Source organism: Pteronotus mesoamericanus, unplaced genomic scaffold (genome assembly GCF_021234165.1).
Source record: "Pteronotus mesoamericanus isolate MK-2021 breed Mesoamerican mustached bat unplaced genomic scaffold, CSHL_Meso_final contig_20, whole genome shotgun sequence".
Lineage (NCBI taxonomy): Eukaryota > Metazoa > Chordata > Mammalia > Chiroptera > Mormoopidae > Pteronotus > Pteronotus mesoamericanus.
This window is the reverse complement of record NW_026555085.1, coordinates 2,466,566-2,490,334: the sequence shown is the minus strand read 5'-3', so window position 1 is coordinate 2,490,334 and position 23,769 is coordinate 2,466,566. Positions and strand designations below refer to the sequence as shown.

The following is a 23,769-nucleotide window of genomic DNA, read 5'->3' as shown; positions in this document are numbered from 1 at the left end:
TCTTCTCCCCTCCTCTTCCTCCCCGCCTCCCCTCCCCCAGCCTCCCTCCCTCGCTCCCCCCCTTCTGCCTCCTCCCTCCTCCCTCTCTCTTACACACACCCCCGCTTGGGCCTCCTCTCTCTCTCCGGCTCCATTTTCTCCGCCGCCGGGGGCCGGGGTCTCCTGTGGGGGGCCCAGCGGGTACCCTAGGTCTTCCTTCAGGGCCGGGGTGAACCCTCAGGAGAGCCGAGAGAGGGGGAGACAGGCGGGGGTTGGGGCAGAGGGCGCAGCGGCCCTAGCGAGTTGGGGGGTGGGGAGTAACCAGGCGGGGGGAGGGGCGGAGAAGGGAGGGGGCCTCAGGCCCCCCCCAACTATGGACGAGCGTCTGCTGGGGCCGCCCCCTCCAGGCGGGGGCCGGGGGGGCCTGGGATTGGTGGGTGGGGAGCCTGGGGGCCCTGGCGAGCCTCCCGGTGGCGGAGACCCCAGTGGGGGTAGCGGGGGGGTCCCGGGAGGCCGAGGGAAGCAAGACATCGGGGACATTCTGCAGCAGATAATGACCATCACCGACCAGAGCCTGGACGAGGCCCAGGCCAAGTGAGTGCCCCCACCCCGGGACCCCACACAGACCCAGCAGAAGCCCCATTCACAAGCTCTTGAGTCTTCTGGGAGCCCCCCCACCCCCAACTCCTGGACCTCTCCAGGATTCTACAGCTCTCTTTTCTCCTTACTCCCGGAAGCCCCGAGATAACCTTCCTGCACCCCCAGGCCCTGAAACCTTAAAAGATGGGAACCCCAGGTGGTCTCATCCCCCTGTCCTAACCTCTGACTGACCCCCACACTCCCCTGGGAACAGCCTTTCATCTTTACAGCCCCCTTCCGGCTCATGGACTAAGAAAGGGCTATGCTGCCTTCTCCCATAACTCTTCACCCTGCCCACCCCCTTCTCTGCAGACCTGGGGACCTCCACACCTCTCCCCAGCGTTCCTACCTCTCCTCTCTACCATGGCCCAGCCGGCAAGGGTCCTCACCCTTTCTTCAGTCCTGCTCAGTCCCAGGACCCTCCACACACATCGCTACTGATCTCCCTACTTTAGCTTGGCACCCTAATCCCTCTCTGGCACCTCAAGCTGTTGACTCTTCTCCACAGTCTCCATCTCTCTTCTGAAATCTACCTCGTCACCCTCATGTCTGCCGTCAGCCCCAAAGTCCCCCTCTAGACCGTCCTTCTAGACCAGCCCCCAGCCTGCCCACAGGGGCCATTAGCCTGCTGCCTCCATCTTCCCTCTGTGGCCTGGAGCCAAGCAGCTTCCCCTTATCCCAATGCTCTCAGAGCTGATCTTTTCCCAAGAGCCCCCAACTCCATTCCTCCCCCAGCCCCACTTTTTTACCTTCCTTGTTCCCAGGCTCCCCACCCTCATGGTCCCCACCTGCCTGTTGCTGTAGCACAACTTTTCTCTCCTGTCCCTCCCAAGGAAACATGCCCTAAACTGCCACCGAATGAAGCCTGCTCTCTTTAGCGTCCTGTGTGAAATCAAGGAGAAAACGGGTATGTGGGTCCTCCTGATTCCTCAATTCCTGGGATGGAACCCTGTTCACTATAAACACAGGCCAAGAGTTTGGCAACTTGGGGACCTGAGAAAAGTGGGGGTCAGGGAGGTTGCTGGAGGGACTGGGGAGGGAACCAAAGAAATTTGGGTCTCCAGGAGGCACCTGGAGGGCTGAGAACTGGGTGTGGGGGTCCCTAAGTCCACTCGCCCACGTACTAGGCCTCAGCATTCGAAGCTCCCAGGAGGAGGAGCCAGTGGACCCCCAGCTGATGCGCTTGGACAATATGCTTCTAGCAGAGGGTGTGGCTGGGCCTGAGAAAGGGGGGGGCTCAGCGGCAGCAGCTGCAGCCGCTGCAGCTTCCGGGGGCGGCATGTCCCCTGACAACTCCATCGAACACTCGGACTATCGCAGCAAACTTGCTCAGATTCGCCATATCTACCACTCGGAGCTGGAGAAGTATGAGCAGGTGAGGAGAGGAGCCTGGAGTGGGTGGGGATTCCTTGGGGGAAATCCTTAGACCAAAGGGCCCCTCCTCACAGCCCTCTGGCCCCCACCGCAGGCATGTAATGAGTTCACTACGCACGTCATGAACCTGTTGAGGGAGCAGAGCCGCACTCGGCCGGTGGCACCCAAGGAGATGGAGCGTATGGTGAGCATCATCCATCGAAAGTTCAGTGCCATCCAGATGCAGCTCAAGCAGAGCACCTGCGAGGCCGTTATGATCCTGCGTTCCCGATTCCTGGATGCCAGGTGGGGCCCTGGGGCCAGGGCCTGCCCCAGCACTGGGCTCCTTCCCATTCTCCAAGTCCCTGGGTTTGCACTACACTGAACTCCACGACAATGGCGCCCTCTGGAGTTAGGCAACATGGAAGCCCTGCTGGGACGGCAATGTCCTCCTCACCACCCTACTCCCCCTCTGTAGACGAAAACGCCGGAACTTCAGCAAACAGGCCACTGAGGTCCTAAATGAGTATTTCTACTCCCACCTGAGTAATCCATATCCTAGTGAGGAAGCTAAGGAGGAGCTTGCCAAGAAGTGTGGAATCACTGTCTCTCAGGTATTGGGGAGGAGTTTTCTGGCAAAAACCTCTTCAATCCTATTGACTGATGGTCATACAGAGGGAAAGGTTTCCAACTGACCCTCCTTTCTGTCCACCACCTCATAGGTCTCCAACTGGTTTGGCAACAAGCGGATTCGCTATAAGAAAAATATTGGAAAGTTCCAAGAGGAGGCAAATATCTATGCCGTCAAGACTGCCGTGTCAGTCACCCAGGGAGGCCACAGCCGTGCCAGCTCCCCAACACCCCCTTCCTCTGCAGGTAGAGCCTGCTGCCACACTGGCTGGCTGTTTTGCATACTTCCTATTTTTGTTTCCACTTCCTATCTAGGGAGGATTATAGAGTGGGGACTTTTGGGGGTAGGAAAGACATGGCTGAGATGGGGTGAGGAGGCTACTCCAGCCAAGTTACATCTTGCCTTTCTTCTAGCAAGTGGCCAGGGGAGGCTCGGAAACATGCTGATCCTTCTGAGTTTTGCGTTGTTGTCATGTGGATAATTTGTGCATACTGGCGCACTCCCACAGAGCTAGTTCAGAGGGCTCTTTGGAAACAGAGTTATGGTGTGTCTTCCGTCTACCATCACAGGCTGTTACACGTTTCCCAATTCCCCCTCTGTTCTCCCAAGGCTCTGGAGGCTCTTTCAGTCTCTCAGGATCCGGAGACATGTTTCTGGGGGTGCCTGGGCTCAACGGAGATTCGTACTCTGCTTCCCAGGTCAGATGGCCCATATACCCTTGAGTAGGATTTTCCCAGATGTGGTTTTCCCTCCAGGAAATTGTTTTTCTCACTGTGTCATACTCTCCTTGATGCCCACAGGTGGAATCACTCCGACACTCAATGGGGCCAGGGGGCTATGGGGATAACCTTGGGGGAGGCCAGATGTACAGCCCTCGGGAAATGAGGGTGAGTGGATCCCTGCAGGCCCCCTCTCCATCTCTCACCCGGACAGGAGGGCCTGTCCCCTGGCAGTGTTGTCCCCTACACTAGGTTTCAGAGCCCTACCCCAACTGTCTTTTTCCAGGCTAATGGCGGCTGGCAGGAGGCTGTGACCCCGTCCTCAGTGACATCCCCAACAGAGGAACCAGGGAGCGTTCATTCTGACACTTCCAACTGATCTCACCCCTCAGGGCCACAGGGGTGGGGGCTCACAAGAGGATGAAGGCATCCGGAGGACAGACCCCAGACACAGAAGCACAAGGCAGAGAAGGGCAAATGGGGTTGTCCCCTCCCTCACCAGACTCAGTGCTGGGGGTGTTGCGTACATGGCAAGGAGAATGGGATCCACTAAGGGGAAAATGGGGTCTGTCTCTCCCTTTTTTCCTTTTTTTTTTCAGTCTTTACCCATTTTTTACACACACATCCAGAATTCTATTTTTCAGATCCCTTTCTCTCTCATACACGCATACACAACTATATTCTCTCCCTCTCTGTCTAGTTTCACCCACTCTCCCTCCCCCACCCCTTATCTGCTCTGGGATCTATGGAGAACACCAGACTTGCCCTACCTACCAGAGGTGCCAAAAATGGGGACACAACTTCTGAACAGAGGACCTGGGCCATGCCCCCTTGCCTCCCACGCCCTGCCCCTCCAGACGGCTTTATTACCTCATATGCAGCTCATCTTAAACCAATAGAATAGCTCGGTGGACAAGAGTGTCTGACTCAGATATCTACCTCGGAGGGAGTTTCTGCTACTTTAGGGAATTGCTGACTGGGTTTTGGGGTTAAATTTTTTTTTTAAAGAAAAACCCTGGGATCCATTATTTGTTTGCTTTTTTTGGGTTTTTTGTTCTGGTTCTTAATTTTTATTTTAGTTTGGGAAGTAGATATTTTTATAAATATGTTGATTTTTCTCTTAATTTCTCGCTTTCTCATATTAGGGGTGATAGCCAAAGGGGTCATGATAAGAGAAAGGGGAACACACATGACTGGTGAAGAGGCCCACCTGGCTCCAGTCCTGTCCATCGGGAAGTACATTTAGCAGGGCACCAAGCCTATCCCCCTAAAATCAACCTCGGTATCCTCCTTTGCTTGTAAATCCCAGGATTCTCTGCTTGCTCGGGCAGCTGCCCACTGCATTCGGTGTGGAGGCTGTTGGGGCTTGTGGCTGGCCTATCCTCCTCCCTCTTCCCACAACTCTTGGGCAGGGCTGGTTGCAGTAATTTTGAGAAAAATGCCACCTTCCCGTGACATCTTTAATTTTTTTTTTAAACTACTATTTGCAGGTTGGAGGGGAAGAATGAGGAGGGGGTTATTCTGAAATAAGTATGGGTAAAGGTCCTTGTGTATGTATCTCCCTCAATTTCCCCAGAAATTAGGTATCTTTTTTCCCCTCAGTCCAAAATCATGAGGGTAGGGAGAGGAGGGAGGTTGCAAAAACCCGGGTATGGGGGAAAGTAAAATCACTGGGGCCCCGTCCTTGGCCCTGAAGCCCTCAAACATCATGATTTCACAAGACTGTCACCATGAAGCCCACCCGTCAAAGATCCGGGCAGGACTGAGCGCAGGTTGGGATTGTGATGGGTGGGGGTGGCGGGGGGAGGCAGGGGCATGGGCAGTTTTCACCTCACTTGTAAACTTGTAGTTTCACAGAAAAAAAATCAGTTTTAAATAAAGAAATTTCTTTTTCCCCGGGTTTAGTTGAGAATTATTTTCAAAAACACGAGGAACCCCAGGAAAATACCTTCCTCTCGTATGGCCCCGAAAGAGTTTCCCCAAAGTCCCCCAGCCTTGTGTTCAGCACCGAGGCCCCATGTTTCAGCTTTGCCTCCTTTCCATGGGAAACAGCCTGGCCTGACCCTGTTGCCTGGCAACCTTGCTTCCTCAGGTGGGGCTCCTGTGGTGGCTGACTGATAGAACAGGTTGGGGGTCCTAAGGGTATGAGAGACCCTACTAGGAAGTGCACTCCCCACCCCCATGGATGTGGCATAGCCCAGGGGTGGGGTGACAATTGTTTCTCCTAGTACTTGAAGGACTCTTGTCCGAGAGTCATGAATTCCTAGCATTCCCTGTGCCAGGACAGGACGGGGAGGTGGGGGCAGGGGAAAGGGTACGGCCCCACCTAGGGCTGTGCCCGCATCAGTGAGAGGCAGGCAGAGCCAGGAGTCTGGACGGGAGAAAGGATGGCAGCAAGGGGAACAGCTGGAGCCTGGATGCTGGTCCTAAGTCTGTGGGGTGAGCCACTCCCCCACACCTGTGGAAGGCACTGTCCCCTCCCCAGAACCTTCCTAGAACCTGGGCACTGCTCTTCCAGCTCCCTTGCCCACCCTGTGCTAGTTTTCTCAGCCCCTTCTTCCTTCTGGCCCCTCCACCTTGGTGCTGTCTCCCAGGGACAGTGGTAGGTGGTCAAAATCTCACAGTCCGGATTGGGAAGCCACTGGTGCTGAACTGTAAGGGTGCTCCCAGGAAACCACCCCAGCAGCTGGAATGGAAACTGGTAAGTGGGGTTCCTTCGTAGCCCCCCTACCTCCCTGCCTCAGGAGCCCTTCCTCAAAGAGCCTGCACTCTTTAGCCCCTCTTCTCTGTCCCCAGAACACAGGCCGGACAGAAGCTTGGAAGGTCCTGTCTCCCCAGGGAGACCCCTGGGATAGCGTGGCTCGAGTCCTCCCCAATGGCTCCCTCCTCCTGCCGGCCATCGGGATCCAGGATGAGGGGACTTTCCAGTGCCGGGCAATGAGCCGGAAAGGAAAGGAGACCAAGTCCAACTACCAAGTCCGAGTCTACCGTAAGAGTTCCAGGGACTTCCCCAAGGCCCACTTCTCACTTAAGGAAAAGCCTTTAACCCCAGCCCTTGACACTGTGGCCCTGGTGTGTAGACCTCCGACTCTGGCTGCCCCATTCCCACACTGGGGGTGTGAGAATCTTCAAAGCCCCAGCATCTGATTGGCATTTCCCCTCCTTCAGAGATTCCTGGGAAGCCAGAAATTGTTGATCCTGCTTCTGAACTCCAGGCTGGTGTTCCCAGTAAGGTAGTGGAAGAAATGGGGAGTAGAAAGTGACCCTGAGAATGGGAGGGGTGTAGCTGGGTCTATGTGTATGGAGTCTCTCATTTTCAAAGATGATGAGGTCACTCTTTCCCCAGGTCGGGACTTGTGTGTCTGAGGGGGGCTACCCTGCAGGGACTCTTCGCTGGCACTTAGATGGGAGACCTCTGATACCTGATGGCCAAAGTGAGTCCCAAGGTCCCTTCTACTGCCTTTTCCCTGGTCCCTCTCCCACACACCTTGGGATACCATGCCTTCCCTTTCCTCCACCATAGGAGTGTCTGTGAAGGAAGAGATCAGGAGACACCCTGAGACAGGGCTTTTCACACTCCAGTCGGAGCTGAAGGTGACGCCAGCCCGGGGCAGAGCATCCCACCCTACCTTCTCCTGTAGCTTCAGCCCTAGCCTTCCCCGACGACGAGCCCTGCACACAGCCCCCATCCAGCCCAGTGTCTGGGGCGAGCACAGAGGTGGGGAGGGCTCCAAGCTCGGGTGAGTACATTCTGAAAGTGTGGCCACTGGGATCACACACAGGTGTAACTCTCAGCCTCGTGTTCCTTCCCAGCCCCAGAGCCTGTGCCTCTGGAGGAAGTCCAGTTGGTGGTGGAGCCGGAAGGTGGAGCAGTAGCTCTTGGTGGTACTGTGACCCTGACCTGTGAATTTCCCACCGAGCCCCCTCCACAAATCCACTGGATCAAGGATGTGAGTGACCCAGAAAGGGGGCTGGGAGATAGAGAGATACATAATTGGTAACTGGGGGGAAGGGAGCTCCTGGAGAGAGAGGGAGGCGAGGAGCTGGGGAGGAAGACAGGGCACCTGGGGTTGTGGAGACAAAGACAGGAGTATGGAGGAGTATGGGATATATGGACAGAGGTTATAAACAGCCTCCTGTTCCCCTTCCCCCACCCAGGGCACTCCCCTTCCCCATCCCCCCAGCCCAGTGCTGCTCCTCCCTGAGGTAAGGCCTCAGGATCAAGGAACCTATAGCTGTGTGGCCACCCATCCCAGCCGTAGGCCCCAGGAAAGCCGTGCTGTCAGCATCAGCATCATCGGTGAGACCTTGCCCTACACCCAGGGGCCCTGTGTCAGGCTCCTGGCACTGTTCCTAAGAGCCACCCAACCCTACCCTCAGTTCACCCACACCCAGGCCTCAGCTGCCCCAACCAAATCCTACCAAGGAAGCAGCCCAGCCTGCCCCTTTCCACTCTGAGCTAATGGAAGACTTCACTGGGGCTCCCACTAAACAGCCCTCTCCCAACCTGCAGCCTTCCTTTCTGACTTGCTCTGACTTTGTCTTACAGAAACAGGAGAGGAGGGGCCAACTGCAGGTAAGGAGTTGGATAAGGTCAGAGGAGCAGACAGACCCCAGTATGACTGGAGAAATGGTCAACGAAAAAGGAGTCATGAGCGATGGGGCTGTGTCCTCAATCCTCCCTATTTCCCTGCAGGCTCTGTGGGAGGGCCTGGACTGGGAACTCTAGCCCTGGCCCTGGGAATCCTCGGAGGCCTGGGCGCGGCAGCCCTGTTCATTGGGGTCATCGTGTGGCAAAGGCGGCAACGCCAAGGAGTGGAGCGGTGAGTAAACCAAACACCTCAGACTTGGGGCTTCCGGGCAGTAAGGAGAGGTGTAGGGGAAATGTTAGGACTCCTGTGCAGAATTCTCCCCAATCTTCCTCCCCAGGAAGGCCCCAGAAAACCAGGAGGAGGAGGAGGAAGAGCGTGCAGAGCTGAATCAGCTGGAGGAGCCCGAGGCAGCTGAGAGCAGTGCAGGAAGGCCTTGAGGAGCCCACAGCAACCCCCATCCCTCAAGCTCCCTTTTCTTTTCCCCACACTGTTTTGGCCCCAGACCAGTTCTCCCTTGTGTAACCTCCACCCACCTTGCCAAATTTTCTTCCACAACCAGAGTTTCCCATGAATAATGATGAGTAAACTCCTATCTTGCCCCTTTTGTCCTTTGTGTGATGCCCTCACTCCCTGCACCCCTGAGAGCCCTGAAGGAGAGGTACTCACCGGCACACTTCCCCTTACCACACCAAACGTCTACTCAAAGTGGGGAGATGTTCCTGTGTGGAAAGGAAGCCGGGAAGGACAAAGGTGGGCAGAGCTCCCGTCAGTACATCTCACCTTGTTTATTGAATTTGTAATGAAGGGGGTAGTGATGGAAGAGAAGCATTTAAAATCAGAACCCATATTAGACATTGGGGAGAGAAAAATTAAATTAAATCAACAAGGGGGAAGTGGAGGAGAGTCAGAGGGAGCCTTGCCCACCTTTCAGCATCAAATCAGGAAATGTAGGGAAAAGCAAAGGATGAAGAGAGAGGAGAAAGACCTTCTCTTCAGTCCATTCCCCTCTCCCAGAGCTGGGATACGCTGCTACTGGGTAAGAGTACGCAGCTCAGAGCAGATGCTTCTCCCGTCCTATGCACAGACAGATGTCACTCCTCCCCACACACTCCTGGAAGGTGGCCATGGTTGGCCTTAGCCAACAGAAATGGAGGGGTTGTGGGGAGGGCCCAGGAGTAAGGAAGGGTCAGCAGGGACCCCAAATACTGATTCTCCACTGGCTGGAGGTGGGCAGAAAGGAGACACACAGCTCAAATACTGAGCAGCCAGAAAAAGAAGAAGATAGCAAGAAACAGGAAGAGGGAGTCCTGCCAGCTGGAGGCCGGGTGACCCTGTCCCAGATCCACACCTGTAGGAGAAAGGAAAGCTGTGGCAGAAGCATTCACTCCAGAGCCAGGAGGGGGCCTGAGGGAATTCAGGGGGCTCCCTGGTAGGGGCTGAGGGAAGGCTCTTACCTGCACCCTGGTGGAATGGCGCATGGGTATTGAAGACAGTGGTGAAAAATCCAAAAGGAAAAGCACCAACACCAAATGAGAAGTGAAAGCCTCCAGTATCGCCAAACGGCTGGAATCCCTAAGGAAACAGATAAAGTCAGAGTGGAGCTAGGCAAGTCTTTAGCAAAGAAAGAACACAATCAGACAAGACTCACCCCCCTGCCCTCTGGAGCTGGTCGCTGGCCCTGGGGGCGAGGTGGAGTTTTCAATCTGAGGGAAAGAAGAGGGAAATCAACAGGAAATGTTCTCTCCACTTCCACACCCCTCCCCCCAGACAGGACATCTTCCACCTTCCTCAGCACCCCTCCCTCTCTCACCTGGGATCCTGGGGCTTCTGACTCCCTCGCCCATAAAGGGGGACAACCTTTTCTCTGCTAATCCCAGCTTTACACACTGGGCACTCTTGCCGCTCTGGCCGCGTCTCCAGCCACTGGGGGAAAAATGAAGTGGTTTCCAATACACAGCAGGGTCTTCCAGCTCCTCAGACCTCCCCCATTTCCCTCTTCATCTCCTCTGAGTACGCACCTGATGAAGACAGGGCCAACTGGATGGGGGGGGAGGGGGGAGAAAAAGGTCAAACTAGCTACAGGAAAGAGGGACAGAGACCCATCCTCAGATCCCACTCTCAATCCCCAGGCATTACCAGCTGTTTCTTTTCATATTTTCTACCACCTCTACTATGCCAACTTAGTCTTCCTGCTTTTCTGATCTCAAGCTTCAACCATCCTCAAAATGCTCAACCCTCTCCTCTCCCCAAAACACACACACACACACACACACACACACACACACACCCTCCTTTCTCCTTCTGACTTAATTTTCAATTCTCTGCAATCACCCCTTTCCAGTTATCCTTGCCCCCATTACTCTCAAACCAAACCCCCGTAACTAGCACCCTTCCCCACTACTTGTTTTCCTCTCTTCCAGGCCCAATAAAGTCCCTATTGCCACAATCCTTTAAACTCTCAAGCCTGTCCCTCCAAGTGCCCTTGTCACCAGGGCATACCACACCCTGCCATACCTCAGCTGAATGTGATCCCACGTTCCAGGTCTCCCCCGCTCAACTAATGCCTTCCCTATTCTCTGAGTCTAATCCGCTTCCACCTACATAGCTAAGACCCCTCTCCTCTCTGGGGTATCTGTACAGGTGGCTCAGTCTCACCTGTACAGATGTGCGGTGCCCACCCTCCCATTCCACTTCCTCTTAACACACCTTTTATGCCTCTCCTTTCCACAGGTTTCATCTGTACAGACGTGACCCTTCCACCCACACGTACCCCAAAAGACGTCTGTCCCCTCCTCGGGGTTCAATTGTAGGATCCCCCTGCCCCAGCCTCCCCCGTATAGAGGAGGTGAGCCCCACTCCTTTCACCCCCTTCCCGATTCTCACCAGTACAGGTGGCCACACACACTGATCACAGCTTCCCGAGCAGTCTCCAGACATATATTACATTCGAAGGTCGCGCTCGCCCCGCCCCGCTCGCGGTTTGTCCCTTCGGGGCCCCCGTCCTCCTCCGGGGCTGCCATGGCCAGTTCACTTTCGCTCCCCGCGTACCCCTTAATCCCCCCCCACACACATTATACAAGCCCCAACAAACAAGAAACCGCCTCCTGCTCACGATCGTTGGGGAGGCCTCAAGGTTTTTTTAATCACGATTGGTCTGAATGCCTGCCAATCACACAGGATTCAAAAGAAAGGATTGGTCCAGGGACTGAAGGTGAAAGGTTTGCGTGATCCTGCCCTTTGCACAATGATTATTGGTTTATATAGTCGCAATCAGTATGCAGTGGCAAACTGGTAACAACGCCATACGTCCTGTCGCCGGGACAGGGAAGGCTTTATTCGTCTGGGTAGCTGTCACTGATATCCAAAGGCCAGAAGCAATTGGTTCGGAACCACATAGACCTCGCCCATATAAACCGCTTTCTTTCCTTCACTTCCGCTTTCTGAGACTGTACGGATTCCTATTGGACTTTGGAGCTTATGGCTTCAAAGCAATTGATTGGCTAGAACGCGACGGAAAAATGGTGGTTAAGCAAAATGCGCGTGTGCAGCAGGCGGCGGGAAGGGGTGGACCAATCATGTGAGGGTTGAGCATTCTCGAGGGCCTCATCCCTTCGCCGCTATACTGTCGCCATGGTGACTGTTCTACCATTGGTTGGGTTTGGGGGGGTTCAAAGGCTCGGCTCAGCCTCATCCGGGTGTGGCCTCTCTGTCCTGATTGGTTCGTTCCTTTCGCCCCTAATTGGCCGAGATCGGAAAAGACAGCGAAGAGCTCGGAAAAGAGGGCAAATACTAGGGTCGCAGGGTCCAAAATGGCTTCGGCCTCCTTCGGTGACGTAGAGAGCAAAACTTGGGTCCGACCCTCCCTCTTAGTGAAGAAGGGACAACTGGGATTAGCCCGACGTTTGGACTGTGCGAGCATCGGCTTGCGGCTCTGGTGTTAACCCACCTCCCTCGGCTGGACGACTCAGCCCGCTCCTCTTTAGGTGATTTTCAGAGCAGAACTAAACTAAAGGCCCATCCGTTTTTTAAGGGACTCGTATAACAGTTGAACTCGACTCCTTTTAAACCTTAATAGCAGAGAGGGCCTAGCTCCACCCCCTTGTGAGTGGGTGCAGAAGGGGCAATTACCCGCCCCCTTCCGAGACGACCCGCGCGGAATGGGGTTAGGCCCGCCCCTTCCTTGTAAAATGTCCTGGAGAACTGGGGTCTTCCTCATGGGCTGGACCCCTGGGACTTAGGCAAGCTGCTTCAGATCTCGGGATTTTCTTACGAGTTTGGGCCTTTGTTCTTCAGTCAGTGACCCTCATTGTGGCCCGAGGAGCAGAACTAGGTAACACTCCTCCCACTACCAGTGCTCTTTACATCTCCTTCAGAGCCTGTAAACTCACGGCAACGGTGTGTCGGGACGGGGCAGACACGGGCTGAGGGCAGTTTAGCAACAACCTTGTAAAAGCAGGGGAAGTGAGGGTTCAGGAGTTCTGTAGAAGTGTAGGGGAAAAGTATTTCAGGAGAGGTGGAGACCAAGGAAGAAGTAGTGATGGAATGGTCCTGGTAAAGGGATAGTGGGAGTATTGGGAGCACGGGCTGGAGACGAAGCTAGGTACAGGGCTACAAAATTAAGGAGGCATACTTATCCCAGAGAAATCAGCGTTCTTCCTCAGTATTTTTTTTCCCAAGGAAACAACGCTAATGCCCAACTTCCAGTGTAAGAATAGATGCACCCAGATTCTGTGTTGGGGAGAGGGGTTGTCTCAGCTTGGGTAAGTAAGGAAACTAATAGGATGGAACTAGAAAAAGTACTGAGGTTAAAGAGCACGGAGAGACGGGCGGGAAAAGGGCCTGATAGTATCCTTTCTCTTTAAAGAGGCGGGGGCAGGGGGAGTTGGACTGCTGGGAGGTAGTGAGGGGACAAAGGACAGAGACCACACTAGAGGGCTGGGAGGTGAGGTGAGATGAAATGGAGCCCTGGAGGGACAAAAAGAGGTGAAGGACTCTGCTTGGCCTATGGTAGATGCTTGATAAATATTTGGAATTGAATGGGGGTCCAGGAAAGGGGGTCTTGGAAAAGAGTTGGAGGGAATAAGCAGCAGCAGATATGCGAACTAAGGAGAAAGGACGAAACCAAGAAAAAGTGACAGGAGAACTGACGAAGGCTGAGAAGAAATAGGACAAGAAAGGAGTACGGCACGTATGGACACACATGTCGTGTTTGCTGAAAGGGAGTTTTATGGAGGAAAAAAGATGCAGCTGCATCCAGAGGACTGAGACTGGCAGAGCCCAGCTGTCTTCGAGCTGAGCTAGCGCGAGGAGACTGGTAGACGTAGGAAGGCGAGGCCTAGGTGCCTGGGAGGCGATTGGCCAAACAGGCTGTCCATCACCGCCCCCTACTTCCTGACCAGCCCCGGAAACCAGCAGGCGTTGGGGAGGGGTAGGGGAGATAGCGGCGGCGGCAGCAGCCCAAGCCCTCAGACAGCAGGAAGGGAGGGAGGGAGCTGGGGAGACAACCCCCAACCACTCCTACCGCTATGGGCCCAGACTCCCACTCTCACCTCCCCTCCATCGGCCGGGGCTAGGATACCCCCAAATCCTATCGTGCCCTTGGCACCGACACCCTGACCGAGGCAGAGACACAGCCACCCATCACCACCGCTGCCGAAGCCTGGCTGGGGAGGGGGCCACCTTCTTAGGCCCCCCTCCCCACTGAGGTGGGGGCAGGAAAGGGAGGGGGCGGGGAGGGTGCTGAAAGGGACACGGAGGAGAGGGTGGGAGAGAGATTGGGTCTCGGAGGGCGGACTGGGGAGCGGGTTGTTGGGAAAAGGACCGACTGGGGGGAGAGGGCCTGAAAGGGAGAAAGGATGGAGGAGACAGGGGGAGGAGAGGCGGAGACCCTGTGAGTTGGGGATGGGGCGTGTACAGGGAATCCTGGAGAGAGAATTCCTACACCTTCCCCAATTCCTTTCTTTACCCTTTGGCCTCACCTGACTCTTGGGGGTTGTCACTGGGAGAAGATGGTTTATTGCCCTTCTTCCCCAGCAGAATTTGCTTCCTAGGAATGCCCCTGGACAGGTCTGTTTCCATCCAGGCATAGAGCCTCTTGTTTTTCAGTGGCCGTCTGCACTGCTAGACCTTACTGACACTCAGATGCCTTTTGGGGGCCATGTTTTCTATGTTGAGTCTGTGTACCTTTGACATAATTAATGGCTGTGTGCAGCTAGGTTGTCCAATGCTCTCAATGGGCTATGGAGAAATAGTGTGTTATTTTCCATCAGAATTGCCCATTCTTATATCTTACGTCCATGTCTCACATCTGTCTTGACATATTCAAGTGTGTGTTTTCATGTACATATTGCACCTATTGTTGATTTCATATTTCTTGCACATGTTATGTTTCTGCATGTTTACTTGAGCATGTAGAGATTATACTTTGTTTTCTTGGGCTCACATGTTCTGTCCATGGTCCCACCATATGCAGCGGTCTTCATGTGTGGGACCCATGGCCTATCTGACTAGCACTTGCTCCCTTTGTGAGCTGCATGTTTTCACAGTTAGGGTTCACTCTGCACATATGCATGCCCCTTCGCATGATATGCTGATGTGCCATGTTCAAAGCATGTGTGCTTATGGTTACACATTACTATTTCTTAATTTTATTTGACAGTATATCTTGGGAGCCCTGTGCTCATTAACTCACTTGGCACTCCATTGTGTTTATAAATTCTTAGATATTTTTTCTCCAGAGAGGACACTTACTATTACCTATTAGAGTGGGTAACTGAGCCTCCATCTCCCCAAAGAACCAAGCCTTGCCTTGCTGACCTCTCTGGCCTGTGTGTCTTCCCACACATTGTCTCTCTAGTGGCTGTGTACAGCCTGAGGTCACGGAGCTCAGTGCATGCCGCAGGGTCAGCCCTGCCATGCACATTACCTGTCCCTAACTCTGCGCTGTTGGCATGTATTTGATGATGGCAGCATCTTTCCCCCTAGCATGTTAATCCCCATTCTGTATGTTTCTCTTGTGTGTACGATAGTATGTACCATCTTGATTGTTGTCACTCTACTTTCACTGTGGCCAGGTATCAAATGTATATATTGAGGGTAGCTTACTGTTAGGCTTGGTGTGTTCACTGTTCTCCCAGTAACTTTTCATAGTTAGTAGTCCTCAAGAGAGTAGCTATCTTAAGTTGAATCTTCATCTCTGTCATTCATTATGCTTGTGTGGGTTATGTACACAGCCTTATGGTCTGGTCAGCAAATGTTTATGAGCCCTTCTCTGCCTCCTTTTGTCATGGGCATTGGGGATAAGACAGAGTCCCTGTTCTCAAGCTGCTTATAGACTAGAGAGGAAAACAAAAATGACAGTGAGCAGTTATACGCAGTAGTGTCAAGATCAGTGGATTTCAAACTCACCAGGAAGGCATATTAAAATACAGATTAATGGGCCCAATACCCAAAATTTCTGATCCAAGCGATCTGGGTGGGGTCCAAGAAGTTGCATTTTCACACTTCGAGAACCAGTGATTAAGATAAAAGTGTAATGAAAAATCAGGCATGGAGGGGTTCAGGAAGACCTCCAACATGTGACACTGAGCTAAGTGAGGCGGGTGAAGGGGGTGGGAGGGCATTCCAGCCAAAAGGAACAGAATGTTCATGGCACAGAAGCCTGAAAGATCATGGTGTGTCTTAGGAACTGAAGTAAAGCAGTTTGGGGTAAAGAAGTGTTTGTGGGCATGTGGCGGAAGATGTAAGCAGAAGTCAACTTGTCAAGGAGGGCCTTTAGGCAAGACAGGGATATGCCCAGATCTGTATTACAGAAAAATCTCTGGTTGCCATGTGGAAGAAGAATTGGAGGGGGAAAGTGAGGAGCCTATTGCAAATAGTCCAGGGGGAGGAATGTTGCTCCAAACTTGCAGAGGCAGTGGGATGGGGCCGCTCCAGAGCCTACCATTTTAGTTAGAGCAGGCAGAGACTCCTATTTCCTCTATTGCCTGTTACCTTTGCTCTTGGCAATGGGCTTAACTTTGAGCACAGCCCTTCCCGTCATTGGAAAGGTGTGTCTTTGGCCTTGATGTCATTTGCCTGAATGTTTTTGTGAATTGTGACCGTGTCCCCAGAAGTGTGGCAGCAGAATGGAGGAAGGAGGAACAGCCTGGAAGGCAGGTTCTGGGTGCGTGCCCATCTTCCTCCTGAGCCCTTCCCTCTCCCAGGGCAGGTGGCGTGATATCCCTTTTACTCTCTGCCCTCTTTTTTTTCACTTGGTGAGACCTTACCCTCCGTACCTGCCTGACCAAACTGCCTCTGATGTCGCTAGGAGGGAGGGAAGAAGTGGTGGGATTCCCTTGCCTGTCTGTGGAAGCAGGATTGATAGATGTAGTTACTCCTGGTATGTCCGTGGCTTTATCTGGAACAAGGGAGGCTGCCTGGGTGGAGAGGGATTTTTCTAGGTATGCATTTCTAATCTTTCATCTGTCACTGAATGTGATTATAAATTTGTGTGTATGTGAACTAGTCTGTCTTTGTGTGCCTGTGTTTGCAGAGTGACAGAGCCTTTATTCTTGCCAGTCAGCCCTTGAGAATGTCTGTGGGCATTTTGTGACTTTTGTGACTTTCACTGTATCTGCTGTGTGTGCACCTATGTATATGCATACAGGCGGCAGTGTGACTGAGTGGTTAGGGGCACAAGCTGCTTAGGTTGAAAACTAGGAGGTGCCTCTGAGGAGCCATATCACCTCAGGTAAGTTATTTAACCTCTCTGTGCCTGTTTCCTATAAAATGTAAAGTTTGTGGTTTAATATAGTATATAGGCCACCCTTGTCTAGCACAAATGTAATGCAAGCCACAAATTTAAATTTTTTGGTAAAAAATAGGAGGGTGAAATTAATTGTAATATACTCTTGAACCCAAAAGTTTGTAATTTCAAAATGTAATCAATATAAAAGGTTTTCATTCAAAGTTTTTGAGATCTGATGTGTATTTTACATTTCCAGCACATTTCAATTAGGACTAGGCCACATTTCAAGTACTCAGTAGCCTTATGTGGCTGGCAGCTGCTGGGTTGGACAGCGCAGGTGTAAACCCTTATGAGATACTGCTACTGTTTGCTCTCCTCTCTTTTTTTATTGTTGTCCTTTTATCATCACACATCTGTGACTTGTGGATGTGCATGTCTCATGTCTCTTGTGTATCTAAAGATATCTGGAGCCTTCAGAGAACGGTGTGGGAGACCAGTCCCAAGCTCCCCACTGCCTCCACCCTAGAGAGGGTTTCAGTGGGACCCCTGGCCCCATTCTGTGTCTCCTGCCTTCTGTGCTTCATCTGCCCCACCCAGTGCAGGAATCAGGCCCACTGTCCCTCACCCTATCCCCGCAGGTAACCAGAATGGAGCTGTGGCCAGGGGCATGGACAGTGTTGCTGCTGCTCTGCCTGCTACTGCTCTTCCTGCTGCCCACCCTGTGGTTCTGTAGCCCCAGTGCCAAGTACTTCTTCAAGATGGCCTTCTACAATGGCTGGATCCTCTTCCTGGCTGTGCTCGCCATCCCTGTGTGTGCTGTGCGAGGACGCAATGTCGAGAACATGAAGTGAGGGCCAGGGGTGTTGGATGATGAGGGAACCTGAGGGCTGGAAGCGAGCAGTGGATGGGGCAGGCATGCGGTGTGTAGGAGAGACTGAGTTGAGTTCAGGGACAAGGAAGGGGAGAAGACTTCAAAGACACCCAGAAAGAAGGGAGGGTAGGAGGGAGCTGAGGCATATAGGTGAGTGTTGGTGGACCCTGCTGGAACCGCTTGCCATGACAACCCCATAGGATCCTGCGTCTGATGCTGCTCCACATCAAATACCTGTATGGGATCCGAGTGGAAGTACGAGGGGCTCACCACTTCCCTCCCTCACAGCCCTACGTCGTTGTCTCCAACCACCAGAGCTCCCTCGACCTGCTTGGTGAGGCCCTCCTAGAACACACCTCCCCCAACCATGCCCTTCCTCCTGGAACCTTCCCCAGAATCTTCTCTTTTGGAGTTGCTCACCTTTCTCTCGTAAGCAGGATGGTAGACCTTTAGTCACCCTTCCATCCACTCAGTACTTCCCTGGCCCTGCCCCCCAGTCTCCTCTTCCTTTATATCCAGGCCCTAGTAGACCTGTGTGAGGTGGGCCGCCTCCACCTTGATGCTCACCCCACCCCACCTGTGCCCAGGAATGATGGAGGTCCTGCCTGGCCGATGTGTGCCCATTGCCAAGCGGGAGCTACTGTGGGCCGGCTCTGCTGGGCTGGCCTGCTGGCTGGCTGGAGTCATCTTCATCGACCGGAAGCGCACTGGGGACGCCATCAGTGTCATGTCCGAGGTCGCCCAGACCCTGCTCACCCAGGACGTGAGTCACCCTGGGAGCATGGGGGGTATGAAGTTGAACAGTTGTAAAGGTACTGATAAGCAGGGCCAGAAGATTACTCAGAAATCCCATTACAGCATCACAACTCTTTTTGCACCCCTTCCATACATGTATGTCTTCCTTGACCCTCTTTCTTCCCCAGGTGCGGGTCTGGGTTTTTCCTGAGGGCACAAGAAACCACAATGGCTCCATGCTGCCCTTCAAACGCGGTGCCTTCCACCTTGCAGTGCAGGCCCAGGTGATGACTACTTTTCCTTCTGCCGACCCCCTGCACCAGCCCCCCACTGTCCCTTCCTCTCCCACAAAGACTTGTCATGGGGGTCTCAGAAGAGATCATGGGCTGATCACTTTCCCCCTTCCCCAGGTCCCCATTGTCCCCATCGTCATGTCCTCCTATCAAGATTTCTACTGCAAAAAGGAGCGTCGTTTCACTTCTGGTGAGGGCTCTGAGCAAATCTGGGGGTGGGGGGCCAGAAAGGTCATGGCAGATGCAGAGGGTCATCCCTATAAGGCAGGATCAGTCTGTCAGAGTTGCGAGATATCCACAGGATCATCGGCCAATAAGTATTAAGCACCCACCATACCCCGCTAGTTAGGTAACATTTGGTCCCTTCAAGAGAGGCCATCACTATACTGCAGGAAAGATAAGGCCTCTGTGTGCAAAGCTGTAACACTGAGCAGTAAACCCTAAATCTAGGCAGTGGGGGCTGGAAGGGTCCCATGTCTAGACTGGGGTTTGAGGAAGGCTTTATGCAGGAGGACCGCAAGGAACGGATAGCACCTGGCAAGCAGAGAGGCAGTTGTCCAGGGTCAGAGGAAGAGCACTAAAAGGTTGAGGGGAGTAGCTTGAGAGCTCAGAAACTGGGCCCAAGCTGTGGGCAGAGTCCTGGGCAGACAGGCCCTGACTGTGCTCATCCCCTTCGCAGGGCGATGTCAGGTCCGAGTGCTGCCCCCAGTGCCCACAGAAGGGCTGACACCAGATGACGTCCCAGCTCTGGCTGACAGAGTCCGCCACTCCATGCTCACTGTTTTCCTGGAAATCTCCACTGATGGCAGGGGTGGTGGTGACTATCTGAAGAAGCCTGGAGGAGTGGGCGAGACCCAGCTCTGAGCTCCCTTCCCATCTACCCACCTTCCTCCACACACCTCCCAGCCCAGTGGGTTGTGAAGCAGGGCCAAACCCTCTTCATTTCCCCTCTCCCTACTCCATGACCTCTTTGGAATCTTCAGCTTCTGAAGTGAATGTCTCTGCCCACCCCAGCTCTCCCCATGGAGTCTCCTGCCTCGGTGCAGTCTCCACTCTGACCCTTACCCACTCCTGTGCCATCGTGTCTGTGAGACGGTTGCCTCCCCCTCATCTTCACTGGGCCAGCCTACACAGAGGCGGGAGCACTCCATTCTGTCCCCATTGGACCTTCTTCCTTTGTGGTCTTCTCCTTCTCCACCCCAAATTGACCAGTGGACTCGTCCATTTTGTGGAACAATTTCCCACCCTGACGTCCATGGATTCAGTGGATTCATTGTGAGGAGGACTCCTCGTGCTGTGCCTGGAAGCTGGTGCCTGGAACGCTCCTCCCAGGCTCTTCCTGGGAATACTCCTCAGCACCTTCACCCTCCTTCCGCGTGGAGCCTCCTTTCAGTGGAGGCTGGACTCTTCTCACTCAGAAGTCTCATCCCTGCCTACGCCCAGGTGCCCAGGAGTGAGCACTCTTCTGGATGCCAGTTTGGTCTTCACATTTCTGCTTCCCCTGTCCCCATGGTACATTTCTTCTGTGGCCCTGGCCCCACCCATCCTCCTGCAGCCCTGATACACCATTCTAACCAGACAAGGAGCAAGAGGCAGCCAGCAGGTGCTGTACTCACTGCTCCCTAGAGGGCTGGGGGGGAAAGCACTGAACCCTGGCTGGAGGGGATGGCTTTAATTTATTTCTTTCTTTTGAGATTTCCCCCCTCTGAGCCAGTTTTCATTTCCTGCCTGTGGCATTAGCCTCTCCCTGCCTCCTATCCCAGACCTGTGCCCACAACAGGGAGAGGCTGGGAACAAAAGGAGAGGGTGGGACTTAGTTTTATGTAATTGGTTTTTATTAATTATCTGGATAACAGCAAGGAACCAGAATAAAGATTGAGAGATCTGGACACTACTGTGTTTGGAGTTGAAGAAGCTGTTCCCAGCTCCCAGGCAGTCTGCGCCAGCTGGAAGACTCAGGGGGGCCCCACCAAGACATTGCTCCTAAGCAGCAAATTACCTTATCTACCACCACCACCCCCCACCCCCTCGCTGGTGAATCCCAAAGAACTGGAGTGGTTCCAGTTTCTGTATGAATTAGGGGGCAAGGGGTTCTGCAGAGGTCCTCACTGATGCCCGCTGAGGACTGGGTCCAGGCTGTTGTCCTCACAGGAGCCTGGTTAATGACAAGACAGGTAGACATGTTGGCTGTGGACTGCCTCCAGCCTGGAGGAGGTCTGAGTACTGGGGAGACTGACATTCTCACCCAGCAATAAGTGAAACCACTAGGTTGCGGTCGGTGCCAGAAGGGGTGGTGAACTGCGGATATACGGGGGCGGTACGGGGAAGGTGAGTACTGGGGCCGGGTTTTGGGAAAAGAAACTGAACTGGGTAAAGATGGGGGCAGTTGTTGGGGGATGGAGGTCCCAGCAGAGAGGGGCATGAGGACTCACAGGCACCTAGCCTCTCCTCCAGTAGCAGCACCTGGTCGCTGAGAGACTCTATCCTGTCGCCCCAGCCCCACAGCTCTGCCACCTGTTCCGGCTGCAGGTCTTTGGGAGGCATGGGCAGCACCGCTGGGACCCAGGCCCTGGTCCACCTGGCCCACTGCAAAGGAAGAGATGCCTCGGGGTGTTGGGGATGGGGCATGATCGGTTCGGCCCAGGTACCCAGTCTCACCTGCTCCAGCCGTTCCAAGCGCCCTCGCAGCTCACGGATCTCCCTCTTCAAGGCACGCTCATCCTGCTCCACTTCTGTTTCCTGAGCTGGGACCAACGAGGGCGTGACCACTGACTGCCCGGGCCCTGCCACTGGCCTGGCTTTTCCCGCGGCCCACACTCCCACTGCTCACCGGTCACACTAAAGATGCTGGCACTAGTTGGAGGCTCCCGGGAACCCCCTGCGCAGGTGCGCCTGTCTGGGCCCAGCACCAGGCCGTGCGGGCAGTCACAGACGAAGCTGCCCACCGTGTTTAGACAACGGTGAGAACAGAGAATGACGCCAGTTCTACATTCATCCACATCTAGTTAGCCAAAAGAAGAGGGGGCTTAGGGGGTGGGGCGGCACCCGGGCGGGCAGGGAAGGCCCAGCGCCACCGTGGGGTAGGGCAAGCCAACTCACCCACGTGACAGTGCCTCCCACCCCAGCCAGGGGCGCATTCGCACTGGTCAGGCCGAATGCAGACGCCTCCGTTCACGCAGGGCTTAGCACAGATTGCTATGGGCGCAGAAAGGGCCGTTTGGAACAGGGCGGCTGGCTTCCTAACCCTGGGGACATACCTCCCTGAGTCCCAGGAAGAGCCAGCCTCACCTTCATCACAGGTGAGCGCCCCTGGATGACGCTTCTTCCAGCCCTGGCAGCACACGGCATGTGTCTGCTGCACCTCCCGCCTCACCTCCCGCCACGCCACACGGTAGGTGGTCCTGGAACACAGTGTCTGACTGTGGACCCTGTCATGTGGATCCTGGTTGGGGTTCTTGGGGTTCCTCTTGAAAGACTCTGGAATCCAAGCTCTCAGCTCCTCACCTGTACATGCTGCAGACGCGCCTTCCAGCACACAGGGTAAGGTAGGGCTTATACACTGGTTGGCTATAGGACTCGTTGTAACGCAGTGGTACCACCAATGTCTGCTTGGAGCAGACTCCCTGACTGCATCCATGCAGGAGAAGGCAGAAGACATTGAGTGAGCCAGGCCCTGGGGAGCATGGAATCCTAGATCCCTCTAGGCTCACTGAGGCCCAGTGGGACAGCCTCACTCCCATTCTAAACTTTGTTTTGCTACCTCTGAAGACCCACCCCCAGGTTTCCTTAAGATCTCACCCTGTCCCAGCCCCCTCTATTGTCACCTCTCTTTGAGGGATCCACCCTTGGACCCTTTGCCTGACATCAGTAGGAGGAGGAATGAGAGTCCGCCTAAGACAGTGCACAGCTCAGCCCTGGACCCCATGATTCTCCTTGACTTCAGACTGCCCTGTCGGCTGCAGGCAAGAAGAAATTAATAATGGCCCTTCCCTCCCCTATTTACTTCTCCAGCTGTTGCCCCTCCAAAGCAGTCTGCGGATGCCCTCTAAGAGTGACAGGACATTCATTTGTACACACTTTCACTAGTCACCAGGATTGCCAACACATGCGCACATATTTACTACCAGCACCCTTCTTTTAGCATGCCGTGGTCCATGCAGCACCATACAGGCTCACACTCCGACACACTCCCTCCCTTCCTTCTACATACAGAGTTAACCCTCCCCTCATGACTCTCCAAGCTCTAACATGCCCTCTTTCTGCCTTCAAAACCTCAAGTATTCACCACTACGCCCCCTCCCTCCTTGCACACAAACCCACACACCTGGAAACTCCACACTTTACACACATTCCTACTACCTCACACACCCACACTATCACATACACCTCTTACCCAGACAACACCCCCAACTCACAACTCACTCTAAGGCTCTGGATGACCCCCCCATTGACACTCTCTTCCCACCTGCCTTTCCCTCTCTCCCGGAAACTTCAGGCCACCAGCCTCAGCAGCAGCAGCTCAGACTGGTGAGTAGGCCGGCCTGCTGCAGAGAAGAGGGGCTGGGCCACAGAGTCCTCCCATTCCTGCCCCCTCCCACAGTCCGCCCCCACAGCCCCAGCTTGGTCTGCTCAGTGGGGTCCAAGTCCTACTACCTTCACCCCACCCCAGCAAAGGGCCCCCTCGAAGTATCTTCCAAACGTGAAGCCCCTTATTTCTGGAACCCTCCCCAAATCGGCAGAGCCTACTGGCTACATAACACCACCAGTACCCTTGGCCCTTGCCTCCCCCTTCAACCCAACACAGAGTCGGGGAGAAATGGGGAGCAGGGAGAGGGAGCTGGCGGAGAACAAATGGGGTCAGATGACAGGGGAAGAGGCAAGATCAGCTGAGGAAAGAAAGCAGGGGAAGTCATCACAGAGGGGCAAGGAGGCAACCCAGGGCACTAAGAGGAAAACTGACGCCATTTCTTGATGACATTTATCAGGGCCTGGCAGGGGGCAGGGCACAGTTGAGTCAGCCACCACCCTCTGTGCGAGAGCAGACAGGGCCCTATTGTCTCTACCAAAATTCTTCCTTTCAAGGAAGAGGAGGCTCATTGTCCAGCCCCTCATGCAGCTCTGGCCTGCAAAGGTCATTAAGAGGCTCAATAAATGCCCACCCTGACCCTAGCCCCCTCATCTAGCCTGGGGGTAGCACGGACATTTCTATCCGTGAAGCTGAAGCATAAA

General features: G+C 54.2%; 5 protein-coding genes across 10 annotated transcripts; 3 read left to right on the top strand and 2 right to left on the bottom strand.

Moving 5' to 3' along the window:
• The first annotated feature begins 352 nt into the window (after positions 1-352).
• PBX2 (PBX homeobox 2) lies at positions 353-5,214 on the top strand. Its single transcript, XM_054569161.1, has 9 exons — positions 353-573; positions 1,452-1,525; positions 1,746-1,993; positions 2,087-2,277; positions 2,450-2,585; positions 2,694-2,847; positions 3,212-3,300; positions 3,403-3,489; positions 3,608-5,214. Exons 1-9 carry the CDS (start codon positions 353-355, stop codon positions 3,698-3,700), a joined length of 1,293 nt encoding a protein of 430 aa, XP_054425136.1. The 3' UTR covers positions 3,701-5,214.
• A 374-nt stretch (positions 5,215-5,588) lies between these two features.
• AGER (advanced glycosylation end-product specific receptor) lies at positions 5,589-8,553 on the top strand. The gene is made up of 11 exons (XM_054569158.1): positions 5,589-5,760; positions 5,916-6,022; positions 6,118-6,310; positions 6,490-6,554; positions 6,668-6,755; positions 6,845-7,039; positions 7,135-7,271; positions 7,480-7,621; positions 7,871-7,897; positions 8,018-8,144; positions 8,251-8,553. The coding sequence occupies exons 1-11, from the start codon at positions 5,709-5,711 to the stop codon at positions 8,348-8,350; spliced, it is 1,233 nt and encodes a 410-aa protein (XP_054425133.1). The 5' UTR covers positions 5,589-5,708; the 3' UTR covers positions 8,351-8,553.
• A 127-nt stretch (positions 8,554-8,680) lies between these two features.
• On the bottom strand, positions 8,681-10,987 carry RNF5 (ring finger protein 5). 2 transcript variants are annotated; one of them, XM_054569159.1, is made up of 6 exons: positions 10,797-10,987; positions 9,932-9,950; positions 9,724-9,836; positions 9,562-9,616; positions 9,368-9,485; positions 8,681-9,261 (listed from the first exon to the last, which is right to left on the bottom strand). In XM_054569159.1, the coding sequence occupies exons 1-6, from the start codon at positions 10,931-10,933 to the stop codon at positions 9,164-9,166; spliced, it is 540 nt and encodes a 179-aa protein (XP_054425134.1). In that variant the 5' UTR covers positions 10,934-10,987; the 3' UTR covers positions 8,681-9,163. The 2 variants fall into 2 exon arrangements, with proteins under 2 accessions (XP_054425134.1, XP_054425135.1); XM_054569160.1 differs by lacking the exon at positions 9,932-9,950 and having other exon boundaries at positions 10,797-10,931.
• A 698-nt stretch (positions 10,988-11,685) lies between these two features.
• Positions 11,686-20,429, top strand: AGPAT1 (1-acylglycerol-3-phosphate O-acyltransferase 1). 5 transcript variants are annotated; one of them, XM_054569155.1, is made up of 9 exons: positions 13,340-13,618; positions 13,950-13,979; positions 16,561-16,644; positions 17,280-17,488; positions 17,713-17,846; positions 18,100-18,275; positions 18,436-18,531; positions 18,658-18,730; positions 19,220-20,429. In XM_054569155.1, the coding sequence occupies exons 4-9, from the start codon at positions 17,289-17,291 to the stop codon at positions 19,402-19,404; spliced, it is 864 nt and encodes a 287-aa protein (XP_054425130.1). In that variant the 5' UTR covers positions 13,340-13,618; positions 13,950-13,979; positions 16,561-16,644; positions 17,280-17,288; the 3' UTR covers positions 19,405-20,429. The 5 variants fall into 5 exon arrangements, with proteins under 5 accessions (XP_054425131.1, XP_054425130.1, XP_054425126.1 ...); XM_054569151.1 differs by lacking the exon at positions 13,950-13,979; XM_054569156.1 differs by lacking the exons at positions 13,340-13,618; positions 13,950-13,979; positions 16,561-16,644 and adding an exon at positions 11,686-12,243.
• EGFL8 (EGF like domain multiple 8) lies at positions 20,424-23,119 on the bottom strand. The gene is made up of 9 exons (XM_054569157.1): positions 22,963-23,119; positions 22,365-22,496; positions 22,045-22,167; positions 21,829-21,941; positions 21,640-21,735; positions 21,371-21,541; positions 21,199-21,284; positions 20,973-21,126; positions 20,424-20,695 (listed from the first exon to the last, which is right to left on the bottom strand). Exons 1-9 carry the CDS (start codon positions 22,986-22,988, stop codon positions 20,646-20,648), a joined length of 951 nt encoding a protein of 316 aa, XP_054425132.1. The 5' UTR covers positions 22,989-23,119; the 3' UTR covers positions 20,424-20,645.
• Between the last annotated feature and the right edge of the window lie 650 nt (positions 23,120-23,769).

Bases quoted from the DNA above. Each gene is read 5' to 3' on its own strand.
- PBX2 (XM_054569161.1), top strand. From the start codon at position 353: ATGGACGAGCGTCTGCTGGGGCCGCCCCCTCCAGGCGGGGGCCGGGGG. The intron at 574-1,451 runs GTGAGTGCCCCC...GTCCCTCCCAAG, and splicing joins CTGGACGAGGCCCAGGCCAA to GAAACATGCCCTAAACTGCC. The intron at 2,278-2,449 runs GTGGGGCCCTGG...CCCCCTCTGTAG, and splicing joins TCCCGATTCCTGGATGCCAG to ACGAAAACGCCGGAACTTCA.
- AGER (XM_054569158.1), top strand. From the start codon at position 5,709: ATGGCAGCAAGGGGAACAGCTGGAGCCTGGATGCTGGTCCTAAGTCTG. The intron at 7,272-7,479 runs GTGAGTGACCCA...TCCCCCACCCAG, and splicing joins AAATCCACTGGATCAAGGAT to GGCACTCCCCTTCCCCATCC. The intron at 7,898-8,017 runs GTAAGGAGTTGG...ATTTCCCTGCAG, and splicing joins AGAGGAGGGGCCAACTGCAG to GCTCTGTGGGAGGGCCTGGA.
- RNF5 (XM_054569159.1), bottom strand. From the start codon at position 10,933: ATGGCAGCCCCGGAGGAGGACGGGGGCCCCGAAGGGACAAACCGCGAG. The intron at 9,617-9,723 runs GTGAGAGAGGGA...TCTTTCCCTCAG, and splicing joins CAGAAGCCCCAGGATCCCAG to ATTGAAAACTCCACCTCGCC. The intron at 9,486-9,561 runs GTGAGTCTTGTC...CTGTTTCCTTAG, and splicing joins CAGCTCCAGAGGGCAGGGGG to GGATTCCAGCCGTTTGGCGA.
- AGPAT1 (XM_054569156.1), top strand. From the start codon at position 17,289: ATGGAGCTGTGGCCAGGGGCATGGACAGTGTTGCTGCTGCTCTGCCTG. The intron at 17,489-17,712 runs GTGAGGGCCAGG...ACAACCCCATAG, and splicing joins CGCAATGTCGAGAACATGAA to GATCCTGCGTCTGATGCTGC. The intron at 17,847-18,099 runs GTGAGGCCCTCC...ACCTGTGCCCAG, and splicing joins GAGCTCCCTCGACCTGCTTG to GAATGATGGAGGTCCTGCCT.
- EGFL8 (XM_054569157.1), bottom strand. From the start codon at position 22,988: ATGGGGGGGTCATCCAGAGCCTTAGA. The intron at 22,497-22,962 runs GTGAGTTGTGAG...TCTTGCCTGCAG, and splicing joins GGGTCATCCAGAGCCTTAGA to CCGACAGGGCAGTCTGAAGT. The intron at 21,285-21,370 runs GTGAGCAGTGGG...CGTTGGTCCCAG, and splicing joins CAGCATCTTTAGTGTGACCG to CTCAGGAAACAGAAGTGGAG.